At 40.8% G+C, this 19,780-nt stretch overlaps 1 protein-coding gene across 3 annotated transcripts in view; it reads left to right on the top strand.

The window, feature by feature from the left end:
• The window catches only part of OXSR1 (oxidative stress responsive kinase 1), a 98,922-nt gene that overhangs the window by 655 nt on the left and 78,487 nt on the right, over window positions 1-19,780 (top strand). For 2 of the 3 annotated variants that reach the window (XM_078354652.1, XM_002759735.6), the window contains exon 2: window positions 17,253-17,365. The exons of the other annotated variant lie outside the window; for it this stretch is intronic. Coding sequence is in view for 1 of the 2 variants with exons in the window: in XM_002759735.6 (XP_002759781.3) it covers window positions 17,253-17,365 (113 nt within the window). In the remaining variant the exon portion in view is untranslated. The remainder of the gene's footprint in view (window positions 1-17,252; window positions 17,366-19,780) is intronic. 3 annotated transcript variants of the gene reach the window in all.

Raw genomic sequence — 19,780 nt, forward strand, 5'->3', positions numbered from 1 at the left:
GTTTGAGGGTGCCCAGGAGAGATTTGTGTACAGTGTTCTCAGATGTGTGGACAGGAGCGACCCATGTGTCTTGTAGAGAAAGAAAGTGCAGGTGTGGGACAGGCCTTTCCGAGGCTCTGGGAGAAACGGGATCTTGAAGTTGTGGCCACAGCCATCGATTTATGGGATTGTGGGATGGAAAAGGAGCTTTACTTTATTCCTCCATCCCTGCTGGAGCGAGCTGGGGGTCCTCCAGGTGAAGCTGCAGGAACCGCTCTGAGTAACCTAGACCCGACTTCCGACTCTTTCCAACTGACTTTCCAGTCGAGGAGGTAGATATTAAGTAAGTAGACACAAAGAATTAAAAAGGACCGGGCGCGGTGGCTCACGCCTGTAATCCCAGCACTTTGGGAGGCCGAGGCAGGCGGATCACGAGGTCAGGAGTTCGAGACCAGCCTGGCCAGTATGATGAAACCCCGTCTCTACTAAAAATACGAAAATTAGCCGGGCGTGGTGGCAGGCGCCTGTAATCCCAGCCATTTGGGAGGCTGAGGCAGAAGAATCGCTTGAACCCGGGAGGCGGAGGTTGCAGTGAGCCGAGATGGCACCTTTGCACTCCAGCCTGGGCGACAGAGCAAGACTCCATCTCAAAAAAAAAAAAAAAAAAAAAGAAGAAAAGAAAGAAAAAGAAGAGGCTTTGGGAAATACTATGAAGGAGATAAACGAGATGTTCTGATAGAGAATAACATGGAGATTTAGTTAGGGTGATTTAAAGGAAAATTCTTTTTCCGAAGCGATGACATTGCAGTTGAGCTCTGAAGGATGAAAAGAAGTGAGGATTAAGAGCCTCGGGAAGATTTTTCCTTACTGAGGGATGAGGAGATTCAGTGGCCTTGAGTAGGGGAAGAGCTTAATGTGTTTTAGGACCTGAAGGAAGGCTGGCAGGGATAGAAGAGGGAAGGGAGGAGCCAGAGCTTAGGGATATTCTCAGCCTTGGTACAGGCTTTGGAATTGTATTTTATCGCTGGAGACCCTCAAACAGTGCCTTGACGTGATCTGATAAACTGGGCTGGTGTGTGAAGAGATTTGAAGGGGGTCCAGGAATACCAGTTGGCAGAGACCAAACTTGCACAAACATAGACTGTAATTCTCACAGAAGCCTACGGATTGGGAGGAGCTGCAGACTGGGGATGAAGGGAATGTTTGTTGGACAAAGATAACCCAGTGACCTTGGAAATCAAAAGGGGGTGGGTTTAGCTATACAGGCTCAGTCCAACTGACATGAGCAGACCCCTGTGTATTGGAGGAAGGAGAATTGTCTACTTTGCCAGCATCCTGCACTAAAATTAGTTTTACAATAAAAGACCAACTGAAGACTCCTTAGCTGCCTTGGGGGTGTCAGTGTTTATTTCACTGTGTTTTTTAAAAAAAAAAAAACCAAAAAACTTTGTCAAACAATTTTTTACATTTTTTTATTTATTATTTTTTTTAAAGACAGGGTTTCACCATGTTGGTCAGGCTGGTCTTGAACTCCCGACCTCAGGTGATCCACCTGCCTTGGCCTTCAAAGTGCTTGGATTACAGACATGAGCCACCACACCCGGACAGACAGTTTGTTTTTTACTTTACTTGTCTCTTGTTTTAAAACCATCTGGGGTTAAAGGTATACTGGTTTGTGTAGGAGAAACAAAAACAAAAACACCTGGACTGAGTTTAATCTGAAAGACATCACATCTTGGCGGAAGCCACTTCTTGAGCCTGTGCCTTGCTACACACTGGGTCTTTGACATGTACTGCTTGTTTCTAAAGACAGTTAGCTAGTTCCCGGTCTTGATTGATTGCTTCCGGTTCCCCTAGTCAGAGTTTCATATTGAAGGAAAGGGTTCAATGGAAGATTCCAAAATGATGTCAGAGAAGTAAAGATGAGGTTCCCTATCATCATTTCAGAAGAAGAGTTTTTTCTGGTAGTGTGTCCATCTTTCTAGGGTGAAGAGGATGGTTGTAGTCGTTCTCAAAGCCTTTGCTGTTAAGGTGGCAAAGAATTTCAGAGTTGCAAAGGCGCTAGAGATTTTGTAATTTATTAATTTGGTGTCCTCGGACACATAGGATATCTGAGTGGGCAAAAGGGAGCTTCTCGGTCTTCCGGATAGGGTTAGTGTTCCTCACACTCACAAAGTGGTCCATGGTTTTTAAAAGGTTAGGAATGCCAATGTGACATGACCATCTTCTATAGATTTAAAACAACTTTACTGAGGTATAATTTAATATGAAATACAGCCATTTTAAGTGTGACATTGAGTGATTTTCAGTAAATTCCCTATGTTGTACAATTATCACCATAATCCAGTTTTAGAGTATTTCCGTCATCCTCATGAGATCTCTTGTACTTTCTTACAGTTAATCCCCTTTTCCACCCCCAGCCTTAGGCAACTGCAGATCTACTTTTTAATCTCTATAGACTTGCCTTTTTTGGACATTGCATATAAATGGGATCATATAACGTGGTGTTTCATATTTGGTTTCTTTCACTTAGCATAAATATCTTTTAATTTTTAAAAAACGATTTTGAGATGTAATTTACATAACATAAAATTTACCTGGTTAAAATGTACAACCCAATAATCTCAGTAAATTTACATAATTGTTCAGTCATCACCACAATCCAATTTTAGAACATTTCCATCATTCCAGAAAGATGCCTCATGTCCATTTGCAGTTACTCCCTGTTCCCACCCCCAGTCCCAGGCAATCACATATACTTTCTGTCTGTATAGATTTGCCCTTTCTGGACATTCATGTAAATGTAATCATATAATATATAGTCCTTTGTGTTCTGCTGCTTTTACTTCACATAATGCTTTTTGAGGTTCATCCATCTAGCATGTAGCAATACATGGTTCCTTTTTATTGGACACCAGTTGATGGATGGTGGATTGTTTCTGCTTTTTGGCTGTTTGGAATAAGGCTGCTGTGAGTATTCACATCAAGTCTTCTTGGGAATATGTTTCATTTTCCTTGGATGTATACCCAGGAGTGGAATTGCTGGATTGCATCACAAATTTAACTGTTTAAGAAACTGCCAAACTGTTTTTTAGAGTAACTGTACCATTTAATGTTCCTGCTAGTAATTATGAGTTCTCATTTCTCTATAGTTGTTGTCTTTTTGTGTGTAGCCATCCTAGTGGCTATGAAGTGGTATCTCACTGTGGTTTTGAGCATCCTTTCATGTGCTTATTTATTAGGCTTTCATAGCTCTTCTTTGGTGAAATATCTATATAAATCCTTTGTCCACTTGGACTGCCTGTTGGGTTGTTTGTTTTGTTATCTGTTTGTTTTTTTTTTGAGACGGGGGTCGTGCTCTGTCACCCAGGCTGGAGTGCAGAGATGTGATCTTGGCTCACTGCACCCTTCGCCTCCTGGTTCAAGCAATTATCTTTCTCCTGCCTCAGCCTCCCGAGTAGCTGGGATTACAGTTGCCCGCCACCATACCCAGCTAATCTTTGCATTTTTAGTAGAGACGGGGTTTCACCATGTTGGGCAGACTGGTCTCCCAACTCCTGACCTCAGGTGATCCGCCCACCTCAGTCTTCCAAAGTGCTGGGATGACAGGTGTGAGCCACTGTAGTTGTTTTTTTTCTTTCTTTCTTTTTTTTTTGAGGCAGAGTCTTACTCTGTCACCTAGGCTGGTATATAGTGGCATGATCAGGGCTCACTGTAACCTCCACCTCCTGGGCTTAAGTGATCCTGCCACCCCTGCTTTGCAAGTACCTGGGACTACAGGTGCATGACACCATGTTTGGCTAATTTTTGTGTTTTTGTAGAGACAGGGTTTTAACACATTTCCAGGAAGGTCTCAAATTCCTGGGCTCAGGTGGTCCGCTTGCCTCAGCCTCCCAAAGTGTTAGGATTACAGGCATGAGCCACTGCGCCTAGCCTTCTTGCATTTTAACTTTTTTTTTTTGAGACGGAGTCTTGCTCTGTTGCTCAGGCTGAAGCGCAGTGGCGTAATCTCAGCTCACTGCAACCTCTGCTTCCTGGGTTCAAGTGATCCTCCTGTCCCAGACTCCCAAGTAGCTGGGATTATAGGCATCCACCACCAACCCCAGCTAATTTTTTGTATTTTTAGTAGAGCCTGGGTTTCACTATGTTGGCCAGGCTGCTCTCGAACTCCTGACCTTGGGTGATCTGCCTGCCTTGGCCTCCCAAAGTGCTGGAATTACAGGTGTGAGCCACTGTGCCCCACCTCGTTCGTTTTCTTAATGGTGTCTTTTAAAAGCACAGAAGTTTTGAGTTTTGATGGCTATCACTTTTTTCTTTTAGTGATTCTGCTTTTGGTGTTGTATCTAGGAAATCTTGACTAACCCAGTCATTGCAAAGATTTTTTTTTTTTCCTATGTTATCTTTAAGTGTTACAGTTTTAGGCCTTGCATTTAAGCCTCTGATACATACTGAATTAATTTTTGTGTAGGATGTAAAGTAAGGTGAACCACCTTGTTTTACAGTTGAAGACACAGTCAGAAAGCTAAAATGACTGCCTAAAGCCGTAGACCTAATTAGAGGCAGTGGCAATACTGGCATCTACGTTTCCTGTAGCCTAATTCAGGATTCTTGTTCCTGTATCTACATTGGTTGGTTTTTGGATATGAACTGGAAGATGGGGGTCATTGTCCCACAGATTAAGGAAAATACCTCCCCCACTTCTTTTTTGAGGCAGGGTCTCACTCTGTCACCCAGGCTGGAACGCAGTGGGGCAATCCCAGCTCACTGTCTCACTGTATGAACTCCGGGCTTGAGTGACCCTCTTGCCTTAGTCTCCCCAGTGCTGGACTACAGGCACATGCCACCGTGCCCACCTAATTGTTTTATTTTTTGTAGAGACAGGGTCTCATATGTTGTCCAGGCTCGTCTCAAACTTCTGGGCTCAAGCAGTCCTCCCACCTCAGCCTCCTAAAGTGTTGGGATTGCAGGTATGAGGCACTGTGCCTGGCCAAGGGAAATATCTTAGAGTGAAAAAATCTGAAAGATGCTCCACGCCTGTCACATCCTTCCAGTCTTCTTATTGCCTCTATCCATTTTCCCAACAAGGAAAAAAAAAGTTTTCCTTGAGCTACAGGCTAGTACAAGTAGCAAGGTTCAGTAAAGCATTGTATTCTCATTTTAACGCTACTTTCATACCTAAATGTTTGGTACATAGTATTTTATAATAAGCTATAGTCTTCAAAAGAATCTTTATGATTTCTTCAGATTACACTCAACTTTTTCAGGAAACAAGATTAAAATCTACAAAAGGGTTTGGGATCATTTAAATTTTGTTTTCAAAGGATTGTATTCTAGAGAAATCAATGCAATGATGTCATCTCCATCGAAACACATACATTTATTTCAACTTAAATTATTTGAACTGTATTTTTTTTCACAGTTGTTACTTAGCACTATACTATTTATGGGATTGTTTCTCACATTCTGTTTTGTTCTTCATCTTTCTGGTAAAATCCTGCAGAGAACAGAATCTCCTCCTGGGAACATATTAAAAGTCTATGGATTGAAAATTCAGGGGACTTAAAAAAGAAATTGTGTCATCTTAAGCATGCTTTGGCAAGATTTGAAATTCTTTAAGTATGATTATGTGTAAAAGGTATTGGTATCATTCTCACAGTCATTGATCTTTCAGTATTTGTGAGCTAGCTCCTAGCCCTTAGTCTTAGATTAGAATTTCTGAGCCTGTGTTTTACTGTATTTGACAGGTGTTGAAACAGCTGTAAAAATTTGGACTTTGGAATTAGACTGACCCAGATTCAAATCCTGGCTTTGCCTCTTACTGGTTATGTGGTCTTGGACAAATTATATAACTAGTTTCCGTGTCAGCTTTTTGTCTGTATACTGGGGAGAATAGTACCTATGTCACTGGGTCGTTACATGGATTGAGTGTAATTATTTGCGGGAAGTGTTTAGCTTGTATAAAATGATAGTTGTTGTTAGCTGTGACTTTTTTTACCCTTCCCCTTGTCCTTATATTTCCCAATTTTTGGTATTGCCATGAAATAATAAAACACTATGTGATGTGAAATTTTGTAACACTTAAAGTATTTTAAATCTGTTTTTAATGCTTATTGAAACATTACTGCATCTTTTTTTTTTCTTTTTGCGTCTTTTTTTTCCTTAGTCCAAGCCTCATTCAGATTCAGATGGGTTTAGGGATTTATATTGGACATGGTAGTATAACTGTAAGGACCATCACCATGATATTGCCAGTAACACAATGTGATGGCAAGAGCTGCGCCATGTAGCTTTTATTGTCCTGCATCTTGAACAGTCTCCGTAAGTATTTACTATTTACCTCAGACTAGAAAATCGAAAACTTCATACTAGGTTGAAGGTATGATTCACCTAGCTTTGACACTTCGGTGAAGGCAATGCACTATATTACTATTTTTGACTTTCCCTTCTTTTTAATTTTCATTAATTGTTCACTAGCCATACATTTTGAGTCTGAAGCTGTGGTTTTCAAATGCAGATTCCAGGGCCTTTACCTTTCGTGCGTCTATAAACGTGAAGAACTTTATGCTTTCAATAGAATGATGCTTAGTAATGTGTTTTTCCTCTGAGAGATTCAGCTAAGTGACATTTTCTATGAGGCCAGCATTTCATTGGGTTGTATCAAATAGGGATTACATTTCTCTGCATGTGGGGAAAATGGAAATAATAGCGGCTTAATAAAATCCTTTTCTCCTCTTATATAACAAGAAGACTGGAGGTGGCAGCCTAGGTGCTGTCAGGCACCCAGGCTCCTGGTTTTTCATGCCACCACTCTTAGCACGTGATTCTCCTTCTCATAGTTGGAAGATGGTTGTGCCGCCTCTAGACTCGTGCTTGTGTTCTAGTCCAGAAGAATATGGCAAAAGGACAAAGACACATGACAGCTGAGTTGGCTGTCTTTCAAAAAGCTTTCTTCCCTGGATGCCTTACTCAGTGACTTCCACTTCTAGTTTACTGACTAGAACTGTATAATTTTGTCAATTGCAAGGGAGGCTGGGAAATGAAGCTTTAGCTGGACACATTCAAACAAAATAGGTCAGGATTCTCTTACTAAAGAAGGGGAAATTGTATGTTGGCTAAGCAACTAAAAATGTTGGCCTCTTTTTTTTTTTTTTAATGAAAATAGTTAAGTAAGATATTGCAAGTAAATAACCCGGCGCATAGTAATCAGTTAATGAATGTTAGCTTTAATCCAAAGAGGCAGTTGCCTACCAATTAAGAGCATAGTTTTGAAACTCAGGTAGTTCTCATTTCTAGGCCCTACGCTGTCTAACTAACCGTATGACCTATGTTTTACCTTAATTACATTGCTTTACTTACATTGCCTTGTAAGACCATTAATATCTAACGCATGGGATTATTGTAATTATTAGATGAACAGAAGAAGTGTAAGTAAAGAAGTGCTCAGCACAGACTCAGCATACAGAATGAATGCTCAGTGAGTGTTAACGTACATGATGGTAACAATGAAATAATACCCATGAAGACTGGGCTATTTTTGTGTTTGTTCTACCCTGACAATTTTTTTCCCCTTGAAAATATACTCCACTACGCGATTAATTCATTTAGCAAATATTTATTGAACTGTTACGTGCCAGGCACTGTTCTGGATGCTGGAGATAAAACAGTGGAGCAAACACAAAAATGCCTGCCTCCACAGAGTTTAATCCTGAAACTCTAAAGAAAAATAGAGCAGGCAAACGGGGTAGGGACTGCTAGGGATGGAGGTGGCGTTTCAGTTTTTTTTTTTTTTTGAGACGGAGTTTCACTCTTGTTACCCAGGCTGGAGTGCAATGGCGATCTCGGCTCACTGCACCCTCCGCCTCCTGGGTTCAGGCAATTCTCCTGCCTCAGCCTCCTGAGTAGCTGGGATTACAGGCACGCACCACCATGCCCGGCTAATTTTTTGTATTTTTAGTAGAGACGGGGTTTCACCATGTTGACCAGGATGGTCTCGATCTCTTGACCTCGTGATCCACTCGCCTCGGCCTCCCAAAGTGCTGGGATTACAGGCTTGAGCCACTGCTCCCGGCGGCGTTTCAGTTTTAAATAGGTCAGGGAAAATGTCACTGAGAAGGTGACATTTGAGAAAGACCCGAAGAAGGTGAAGAAGGGAATGATGTGGTTTTCTTGTTGTTCCAAGCAGAGGACACAAGAACAAAGGTTCTGAAGTAGAAGTGTGCTGATGTTATTAAGGAATGCTAAGGAGGTGTGAGGGCAGTTAGAGCAGAGTCAGTCAGAGGGAGAAGAGACAGATAAGTGAAGACGTTAGAAAGGTGAGATGGTGTGGATGCGTGGTCCTGATTGTCAGATTGTAAGTCATTGTAGGAACTTGGCTTTTACTTTGAGTAAGATTGAAAATCATTACAGGGGTTTGAACAGAGATTTAAATGACCTAACTTATGTTTTAAAACTCAGGCTGCAGGCCGGGTGAGGTGGCTCATGGCTGTAATCCCAGCACTCTGGGAGGCAGAGGTGGGTGGATCACATGAGGCCAGGAGTTTGAGACCAGCCTGGCCAACATGGTGAAACCCCATCTCTACTAAAAATACAAAAATTAGCCGGGTTTGGTGGTGCATGTCTGTAATCTCAGCTATTTGGGAGGCTGAGGCATGAGAATTGCTTGAACCCGGGAGGCGGAGGTTGCAGTGAGCCTAGATCGCACCACCGCACTCCAGCCTGGGTGACAAAATGAGATGCTGTCTCAAAACAAACAAACCAAAAGACACCTCAGACTGCAATGTGAAGAATAGTTTTATAAGGGCACAAGGGTGGAAGGAGGTTATCCAGGAGAGAGAGAAGTAGTGAAGATGGTAAGAAGTGGTCAGATTCTGGGTGTAGCATATTTTTTTGAAGTTAGAGGATTTGCTGTTGGATTAGATGTGAAAGAAAGGGAAGATGAGATGATTCCAAGACTTTTGGCTGGAGCATCTGGAAGAATGGAGTTGCCATCCGCTGAGATGGGAGATCACCCGAGTGAACAGGAGAGTGAGTGATGATTCATTGCAAAACCATCAGGCTGCTTGAATAATTACTTGAAGCATATGGCAATGTGTCTTATTTTCATCTTTGTATGGAGAGAATAGCACGCTTTTTAAGATGATGACTATTCTTAACAGTTGTTTTGCCAGTTAATTTTCAACATGACTCTGACAAGAGACCTTATTTAGAAAAGGGGTTAACAAAATTGTAAATTCCTGTGTTTTGCATGGTTTAGGTGACAATGTTTTAGTCATCTTTCAAAACAAACAGTCTGGGCTAGTGCTTTTCTTTAGTGCATGCAAAACCTTACTAAAATATTCTTTAAAATCTTTAGACTATAAGCCTATTACAGTGATGATTGGACATTTGATTTGATTCATTTAACTCATTTTTTCCTCACAGGAATATCTAGTTTTACATTCTCTCTGTCTCTCTTTTTTTTAGATGTATTTATTTTTGAGATGGAGTTTCGCTCTATTGCCCAGGCTGTAGTGCAGTGGCATGATCATGGCTCACTGCAACCCCTGCCTCCCAGATTCAAGCCATCCTTATACCTCAGCCTTCCAAGTAGCTGGGACTACAGGTGTGTGCCACCACACCCGGCTAATTTTTGTATTTTTTGTAGAAACAGGGTTTTACCATGTTGGCCAGGTTGGTCTCGAACTTCTCAGCTTGAGTGATCTCCCTGTCTTGGCCTCCCAAAGAGGCCACTGTGCCCAGCCCTACATTCTCTCTTTTAAATTTCTAAGTATAGAAAAGCAGAGAGAGGCTGAAATTTTTTCTTAGTCCGGTTCATGCTTGGGCAGCTCCTTCTTTCTCAAGATGTGGAGTTACCTAGTTTGAAAGATTTAAGGAGAAGGTTCATCCATATTTTCCACACATTAATTCATTTTGCTGTGTAATGTGTGCTAACGTTGGCTGCAGTTAAAGAACGGACTAGGAGAGGACAGAAGAAGAGTGGAAGAAGTGAGGATGTGGGGTGGGACATTGAGGATGCACACCACTGTGAAATAGCAAAAGGCTGAATTAGGGTATTTTATTGGAAATTGTTTTAAATGTTCCATTATATTAGCCTTCAGATTAGGCCAATGCTTAGTCAAGGGCATTGGGGAAGTAGCTATCACACTGACTAAACCATTCCTTTTTGTTCTTTTTTAATTTTTTTTTTTCTAAAACATCCTGTTATGGCAGACCAAACCATTCCTAATAGATACCTTTTACCCATATGTATGAATATTTATACTGAAGTAACAGTTTTACAAATAGCATTTGTTTTTGTTATATGCAGTGTATACTGGTGTTTTCTGTTTGATCCTATTTACACCAAGAAAAATGCTGGTAAACTCGATAAACGGACTGTAGATTAAACAGCTGTGTTGAGGAGCCCTGCTTTCAAGAAGAGATGAAATATTTTTTATTTGTATCTCTAATCCTCCTACATTGTTAGTCTATTTCAGAATATTGGAGAATAGTTGAAATAATTATGATAAAATTTTAGATAGTCTTATTTACATTATTAATTGCTGATTTCTATGAAGTAAATATTTTTCTAATGAGAGAACATCATTGAGCTAGTGTTGAAAGTAGTGAGTTTTTACTGCATTACCAGAGTCCTTTATGTTAGAACCTTAAAATCGTTTTCAATTGATGTACATTGTTTTGATACATGTTTTGGGAAGATAATAGGAAGATGGATGAAAGTGACAGCATGGAAGAACTGGAGCCTGAAAGTCCCTTTTTATAATTCGGTGTGGGAAACATTAGCATCTTGTCATTTGACCATTGTTAAATCACACCAGATCATAATATCTTGGTTGTGAGAAGGTTTGTTCATTAATCAAATTAACCTTTGAGTGAAAGAAAGATACTTTAGTATGTAAACAATTATGATTGATAATATGTTTGGTATTTTGCTATTAGTGAAATTGATTCTGTGTTTAATAATGACTAGAAAATAATAACAACCACAGTTAAAATCAAACATTTCTTTATCTACATTTTTAACCCCACCAGGTTTTGGTTTACATAGGACACGCTATTAATATATTTCAGGTTTTGCATATATAAGATAAATTGATCAATGTTAGATTATCCAGGGGTAGAATAGCTGGTTTGAAAACTAATAGTGTTAAAAAGAATACCACTGGATAGTACATTTGTAAAAATATTGTAAAGAATCAGTGAACACATGTACATTTTAGAAGATGTCTGTTATCTGGGACCAAAGGTACCTTGTAGAGGCCATGTTATGTCTCCTGTGACTTGAGAAATGTCTTTTTTGTAGATTTTTGACCAGCATGATTAGCTTCCTTCTCCTATACCCAGATGTTCCCAAGAGTCAGTGAAGGCAGTTGAAAGCAGTTAAACTTTCTTTAGGGCTTCCGTGCAAAAATAGTAGGAGAGGATGGGATGTGAGAGGAGAGAACTTAATGGCAAGCATTGCCATTCTGCCTCTCTGTCTTATACACATAACAAAGGGAGCTCAGCCAAGAAGCAGATAAACTGAAAATATTTCAATAGTACCCTTTTGGGTAATTTTTAAGAAGTAATACATTAATGTTCCTAAACTGTTGTCAGAATTGTTCATGTACACTATGGGATGATGTTATCGAATGCTGAATGTGTTATTTTGTTTTGTTTTATTTTATTTTATTTTTATTTATTTATTTTTTTTTTGAGGCAGGGTCTCACTCTGTCACCCAGGCTCATTGCAGCATCGACCTCCTGAGCTCAAGCAGTCTTCCCACCTCAGCCTCCCAAGTAGCTGAGGCTACAGGTGTGCACCACCATACCTGGCTAATTTTTTTATTTTTCATTTTAGAGACGGGGGTCTCGCCCTGTTGCCCAGGCTGGTCTCGAACTCCTGGCCCCTATGATACTCCTATTTCAGCTTCCCAAAGTGCTGAGATTACACATGTGAGTCACCACCCCCAGAAGTATATTCTTAAATATTGGATTTTATTTTAAATTTTGCATTATGTGAGTTTTGTGCTGTTTCTTGTTTGTTTGTGTTTTGAGACAGAGTCTTGTTCTGTTGCCCAGGCTGAAGTGCAGTAGTGTAATCTCAGCTCACTGCAACCTCTGCCTCCTAGGTTCAAGCCATTCTTATACCTCAGCTTCCTGAGTAACGGGGATTACAGACATTCGCCACTATATCCAGCTAATTTTTGTATTGTTTTAGTAGAGACCAGATTTTGCCAGGCTGTTGGCCAGGTTGGTGTGGAACTCCTTGGCTCAAGTGATCTGCCTGCCTTGGCCTCCCAAAGTGCTGCGATTACAGGCGTGAGTCACTGTGGCTGGCCCTGTGCAGAGTTTTTACTTAGCTATAACTGTGATTGGGATTTATCCATGTTGGTTTTGCCTATGGTTGTGTTTGTGTGGCTTTAGTGAAAGGTTTTCAAATGGATTTAAATGTAACAAACACAAATTCTGTCAAATTATTTAGTTATATGTGTAAATCACATATATATATATATAAATATATATTTATATACTTATTTTTGAGACAGAGTCTTGCTCTGTCACTCAGGTGGAGTGCAGTGGGATGATCGTGACTCACTGCAACCTCTGCCTCTTGGGTTCAAGAGATTCTCCTATCTCAGCCTCCAAAGTAGCTGGGACTACAGGCATGCACCACCATACCTAGCTATTTTTTTTTTTTTTTGGTATTTTTTGTAGAGACAAGGTTTTGCCGTATGGCCCAGGCTGGTCTCAAACTCCTGGGCTCAAGTGATCCTCCTGCCTTGAAATCCCAAAGTGTTAGGTCTACAGGCATGAGCCACCACACCTGGCCTCATGTTAAATTTTTAATGTTTGCGGTACATTAGTATTAGAAATGTGTTGGCACACTTGAAAAGATTTTTAAATAAATGGGGGTCTCTCTCTGTCACTCAGGCTGGAGTACAGTGGTGTGATCATAGCCAATTGCAGCCTCAACCTCCCAGGCTCAAGTGATCCTCCCACCTCAGGCTCCAGACTAGATGAGACTACAGATGTGTACCACCACACCTGGCTTTTTTTAAATTTTTTTTTTTATGAGACAGGGTCTTGCTTTTTAAACCAGGCTGGAGTGCAGTGGTGTGACCACAGCTCACTGTAGCTTCAGCCTCCCAGGTCCAAGTGATCCTTCTACCTCAGCCTCCCTAGTAGCTGAGACCATTAGATGTGCACCACCATGCCTGGCTAAATAATTTTATTTTTGTAGGGGTGGAGTCCCACTATATTGCCCAGGCTGGTCTTGAACTCTTGGGGTCAAGCAATCCATCCACCTTGGCCTCCCAGAGTGCTGGGATTATATAATCCCAGCACTCTGGGAGGCCACTTGGGAAGCCATTTGAGCTCTTGCCCCTGGCCTGGCTAATATTTTTATTTTTCATAGACAGGGTCTCGCTATGTTGCCCATGCTAGTCTTGAGCTCCTGGACTCAAGCAGTCCTCCTGTCTTGGCCTCCCCAAGTGCTAGGACTACAGACATGAGCCATTATTTCTGGCCCATAACAACTTTATTGATATATAATTCATACACCATAAAATTTACCCTTTTAAAGTGTACAATTCAGCATACCCATAGAGTTGTACAGCCATCACCATTAATTCCAGAATGTTTTCATAACTCCAAAAGAAACAGTGTCCAGTTGACCCTCAGCATATGTGGGGGATTGGTTACAGGACCCCCAAATATACCCAAATCCATGCAGAACCCTCATTGTGTGAAAAGTCAGCCCTCTGCATATGTGAGTTTCTCATCCTGTGAATCCTGTATTTTCCATCTGCATTTGATTGGAAATAATATTTTTTTTCTTTCTTTCCTTTTTTTTTTTTTTGATACGGAGTCTTGCGCTGTTGCCCAGGCTGGAGGGCAGTGGTGCAGTCTCAACTCACTATAACCTCTGCCTCCCAGGTTCAAGTGATTCTTTTGCTTTAGCCTTCCGAGTACAGGTACATGCCACCACCCCCGGGTAATTTTTGTGTTTTTAGTAGAGATGGGGTTTCACCATGTTGGCCAGGTGATGTTGATCTCCTGGCCCCATGTGATCTGTCTGCCTCCGCTTCCCAAGTGTTGGGGATTACAGGTGTGAGCCACTGTGTCTAGCCTAATTCTTGTATTTTTAGCAGAGGCAGGGTTTCATCATGTTGGCCAGGCTGGTCTTGAACTCTGGTTTCAAGTGATCTGCCAACTTCAGCCTCCCAAAGTGCTGAGATTACAGGCATGAACCACTGTGCCCGGCTGGAAACAAATCTTCATGTAAGTGGACTCATGCAGTTCAAGCCCACTTTGTTCATGGGTCAACTGTATGCATTAGCTATACTCCCCATTTCTCCCTCCCTCCAGACTCTGGTAACCACAGAAAGAACTACTTTCTGCATCTATGGACTTTTATAATCTTGGTATTTCATATAATTGGAATCATACTATATATGGACTTTTGTGCCTGGTGTCACTTAATGTGTTTTCATAATGAAAACTGTTTTTAATCATGTGTCAGTATTTGCTCCCCAGCTCATGTCTGCGTAACTCAATTTTTTTTTTTTTTTTTTGAGACAAGAGTGTCACTGTGTCTTTCAGGCTGGAGTGCAGTGGCATGTTCTTGGTTCACTGTCACCGTTGCCGCCCAGGCTCAAGTGATCCTCCCACCTCAGCCTTCTAGGTAGCTAGGATTTTAGGTGTATACCATATGCCTGGCTAATTTTTGTGCTTTTTGTAGAGATGGGGTTTTGCCATGTCACCCAGACTGGTCTTGAACTTCTGGACTCAAGCCATCTCCCCACCTTGACCTCCCAGAGTGCTGGGATTATAGGCGTGAGCCGCTGCACCTGGCTGTAACTCTGACTACTTCCATTCTCTCATCTGCTCTGACTGACCCTCCTGCTTCTCTCTTTCACTTACATTGGGCCCATCCAGACAATTTAGGATAATCTTCCCATCTGAAGATCCTTAACATCTGCAAAGTCCTCTTTTGCCACATACGGTAGCATTCACAGGCTTTGGGGATTAAGACGTACATCTTTGGGAGGCCCATTATTCTACCTAACATATGGACTTTAGATCTTTTCATCATTATCCCACCATTCCCTAAGGCTCTGTTCTTTTTTTTTTTTTTTTAAGTCTGTTTTCTCTCTATTGTTTAGATATAGCAAACTGTTGATCTTGTCTTCAAGTTCGCCAAATTTATCTTCTGTCATTTCCATTCTCCTATTGAGTCTATCCAGCAAATGTTTTATTTTGGTAATTTTGTATGTTTCGGTTGTATAATTTCCATGTGGTACTTTAAAAAGTAACTTCTTGGCCGGGCTCAAGCTTGTAATCCCAGCACTTTGGGAGGCCGAGGTGGGCGGATCACGAGGTCAGGAGATTGAGAACATCCTGGCCAACATGGTGAAACCCCGTCTCTACTAAAAATACAAAAATTAGCTGGGGGTTGTGGCATGTGCCTGTAGTCCCAGCTACTTGGGAGGCTGAGGCAGAATTGCTTGAACCTGGGAGGTGGAGGTGGCAGTGAGCCGAGATTGTGCCACTGCACTTCAGCCTGGCGCCTGGCAACAGAGTGAGACTCTGTTTCCAAAAAAAAAAAAAAAAAAAAGTAACTTCTTTGCTGAGATTTTCTGTTTTTTATTTGTTTCATTTGTTTTTTTCTTTTTTCGTTTTGAGATGGAGTCTCACTCTGTTGCCAGCCTAGAGTGCAGTGGTGCAATCTTGGCTCACTGCAACCTCCGCCTCCTGGGTTCAAGTGATTCTTGTGCCTCAGACTCCTGAGTAGCTGGGATTTCAGTACTGTGCCACCACACCAAGTTAATTTTTGTATTTTTAATAGAGATGCGATTTTACCATGTTGGCCAGGATGGTCTTGATCTCCTGATCCATCTACCTTGGCCTCCCAAAGTGCTGGGATTACAGGTGTGAGCTACGGTGCCTGGCCTGTTTCAAAAGATTTTGTAATTGTTTGTAGAAGCACTTTCGTGATGGCTGCTTTAAAATTCTTGTGAGATAATTCCAACAACTGATTTGTCTTGGTGCTGGCATCAGTATAATCGTCTTTTTTTTTTCTCATTCAAGTGTGCTTTTCCTGGCTGTTGGTATGACATGTCATTTTTTTGTTTTGTAATTGTATCTTGAACATTTAGGTTATTACATGAGGAGACTTTTTTTTTTTAATGAGACAGGGTCTTGCTATGTTTCCCAGGCTGGTCTCTAACTCCTGGCCTTAGACGATCCTCTTGCCTCAGCCTCCTGATTATCTAGGATTATAGGTGCATGCCATTGCACCTGGCTGAGACTCTTTATCCTGTTTAATTCTTCTATTTTAATAGGCAGTTACCCTATTTAGGTTTAGTGTATGGCTCTTGTCCTACTTTTGTGAGCTGTAATCCTATGGTAATTCAGTTTTCAGATCTCTTGCAATGCTATTTTCTTCTATTTTATTCTTCTAGAGCTCTCATTTATTCAGCTAGAACTCCCATTCTATCTCTGCAGCTCCTTGGGCTTTTGGTGGGTGTGGGGCCCTGGCTCTGCTGCTGCTAAGGGCAGATTGACTTGACATTGCCAGAGGTGCGGGGCAGATACCTGGCTGGCACTGTGGTGAATCTGGCTGGTCACTGTTTCAGGTCTAGTGTGGAGACCCTGCTGATGCTGCAGTGGATTGAGTTCATCACTATCCTGGATGGGGACAGGAAAATGTATCTCTCTGCTAGGTCTCTGCTGAGCGGCCCTTTTCACAGTCTGTTGGCCAGAGAGAGCAGAGTTTTCTCATTTATTTGTCTTTATCTACCTTATCCATCCATTTGTGATGTTTGTTCCAGTTTGCAAGCCTCCCTGGTGTCCAGTCTGGGATATTTGGGAAGTCAAGGGAAAACCCAGTGAACTTGCTGTCGTGTTTTCTTGAAGTCTTATCCCTAACTAGTCTACTTCTCTTTTTCTACCTTTCAGAATCTTCTTATGATCGTTTGTTGGATTATTTTTCTGCTATTTTGTTATATTTGGAGTGGAGGAGCGAGGAAATGTGAGCCTATGCCATTGTATTCTAGAACTGAAATCCTAGCAGCTTTGAAATTTATTTTTGCACTGGTATTTATTGGCAATACATATGAAATGGTTGAGGCTTTTGCTTTAACTGACACTCTTTAGAGTGTTTTTCTGCATCTGTTATGCACTGTAGGAACAAGATAAGGACTATTCTTGTTTAAATTATATGGGAATTAAAAATGTCATGTTTTTATATATCCATCCACTTATTTACTCTTTTATATATTTGTTTTTAGGGAGTGGAGCAACTGCTGTGGTCCAAGCAGCTTATTGTGCCCCTAAAAAGGAGAAAGTGGCAATCAAACGGATAAACCTTGAGAAATGTCAAACTAGCATGGATGAGCTCCTGGTATGCACATTTCATACTTCTTAAATGGAAAGATATAGTCGTATATATTCATGTTACAGTGGGAAATAACTTGAAGTTTTTGATTTTTTTTAAAGGTTTATGATTTCTTCATTAATAAATAATGTTCATTGCAAAATTTATAGTCTGGATAAGTAGAAAGAAAAAAATTAGTTATAATTTTCTTACTCTGAGATTAACCTTTACTATATAACCTTTCAGAGTGAACATTTTAATATATTTGTATTTTTATGATAATGTAATCATATGCCCTTTTCATTTAACAATTTATCATAGAACTTTTTCTGTGTCTGTAAATATGGATCAGTATCATTTATGATGTGTATATAGTATTCTACTGAATAGACCACAATTTATTAAACTACCATACAAATATGAACTAACACTGTTATTTTATTAAGTAATTTCTTTAAGAGGGTATACAGCTGTGATAGAAAGGTCAGGGATTAGGACTGGAATGACCTGTCCATCTAGAAGTTTTTTTCACTGTCCCAAATTGTATTTTATTTCTGGTGGTGTCTATAGTTAGTATTAGGGAATAATTGGAATTAAAGAAAGAGGTAATGGAGTTATATATTGCATAATATATAATTATATATGAGATGGACGAGACAAATGTATTTCTTCAGGAACTGGTAATGTATGAGCAGAAACTGAAGAAGTTGGTTGCTGGGATGATTTTGAGCCATCTTTTGTGAGAGAATGCGTACTTGGAAGGAAATGCTGATTGAAATCTTATTTAAAGATCTTGGATTCATCCATACCATAATACTTTAGAGCACCATTTGGACATTTGAACTGCAGTGATGATAAAATACTTGTCTATAACTGTAAACTAATTCTGTTAAAGAAAAATAAAAATTTAACCTACATATTAAGACTAGAATTTGAGAAGCCCTATCATGTGCCAGTTATTTCATTGATAAGGATAGAGTAAAATGAGTGAAAGTCTTATTATTTAAACTACTTCATGATTAAGCTGAGGCTTGAAGTTTAAATAACTTAAGTTCACATGGTGATAATAGCAAACATCTTTCAATACGAGGCACTGCAGTGTACTTTAACCTTACACACATTTCTGTGAGCTACATAGTAGCTCTGTTTTATAGATGAAGGAAGTAAATAATATAATAAATGACAGAGTCTGGATTGAAAATCAGGTCTATCGGGTCTATTGTTGTCTACTTAACAAAATGATTATAGTCTTAGTTCAAAAGTAGGAAGAACATTTCTTTTTTTTTGTTTTTTGAGACAGAGTTTTGCTCTTGTTACCCAGGCTGGAGTGCAATGGTGCGATCTCGGCTCACCACAACCTCCGCCTCCTGGCTTCAGGCAATTCTCCTGCCTCAGCCTCTTGAGTAGTTGGGAGTACAGGTGCGCGCCACCATGCCCAGCTAATTTTTTTAGAGACAGGGTTTCACCATGTTGACGAGGATGGTTTCGATCTCTTGACCTCATGATCCACCCGCCTCGGCCTCCCAAAGTGCTGGGATTATAGGCTTGAGCCACCTCGCCCGGCTGGAAGAACATTTCTTTTCTTTTCTTTTTTTAAGATGAAGTCTCACTGTCTCCCAGGCTGGAATGCCATGGTGTGATCTTGGCTCACTATAACCTCCATCTCCTGGGTTCAAGTGATTCTCCTACTTCAGCCTCCTGAGTTACTGGGATTACAGGTGCGTGCCACCATACCCAGCTAATTTTTCTGTTTTTAGTAGAGATGGGGTTTCACCATGTTTGCCAGGCTGATCTTGAACTCCTGATCTCAGGTGATCCGCCTGCCTTGGCCTCCCAAAGTGCTGGGATTACAGGCATGAGCCACCATGCCTGGCTGAACATTTGTTTTTCAATATCATTTGACATTCTTGAAAGCACTATTTTTCTTCTTACGGTGGCGGCTTTTAGAGGAATGCAAATTTGTTATGTCTTATTAAAAAGAAAAAATTGGTTAGAGATATGTACATTTTGCTCATGTTTCAATACATTTTATGTTGCAAATTAGTTTGCATATATTAATACTTGGCAAATAAGTAAAGGGGAAAAGTAAATTTTAGTAAAGCAAGTTTAAGATACTTGCGTTTTCGGGGTTAGGGGAGGCAAGCAGGTAAGATCTCACCACATACTGATGAAACATCAGGAACGTAGAGAATACCTGGTTTGTTTGTGATCCCAGGACCTGTTCTGTGGGATACCGAGATCTGAGTGCCAGGGGCTCTATTTCTGAGAGATGTGAAGCCCTTCAGTTTACCTTAAAAAAATCTATGGCCGGGCGCGGTGGCTCAAGCCTGTAATCCCAGCACTTTGGGAGGCCGAGGCGGGTGGATCACGAGGTCAAGAGATCGAGACCATCCTGGTCAACATGGTGAAACCCCGTCTCTACTAAAAATTACAAAAAATTAG

The sequence above is a fragment of the Callithrix jacchus genome, chromosome 17 (assembly GCF_049354715.1).
Source record: "Callithrix jacchus isolate 240 chromosome 17, calJac240_pri, whole genome shotgun sequence".
NCBI classification, from domain to species: domain Eukaryota; kingdom Metazoa; phylum Chordata; class Mammalia; order Primates; family Cebidae; genus Callithrix; species Callithrix jacchus.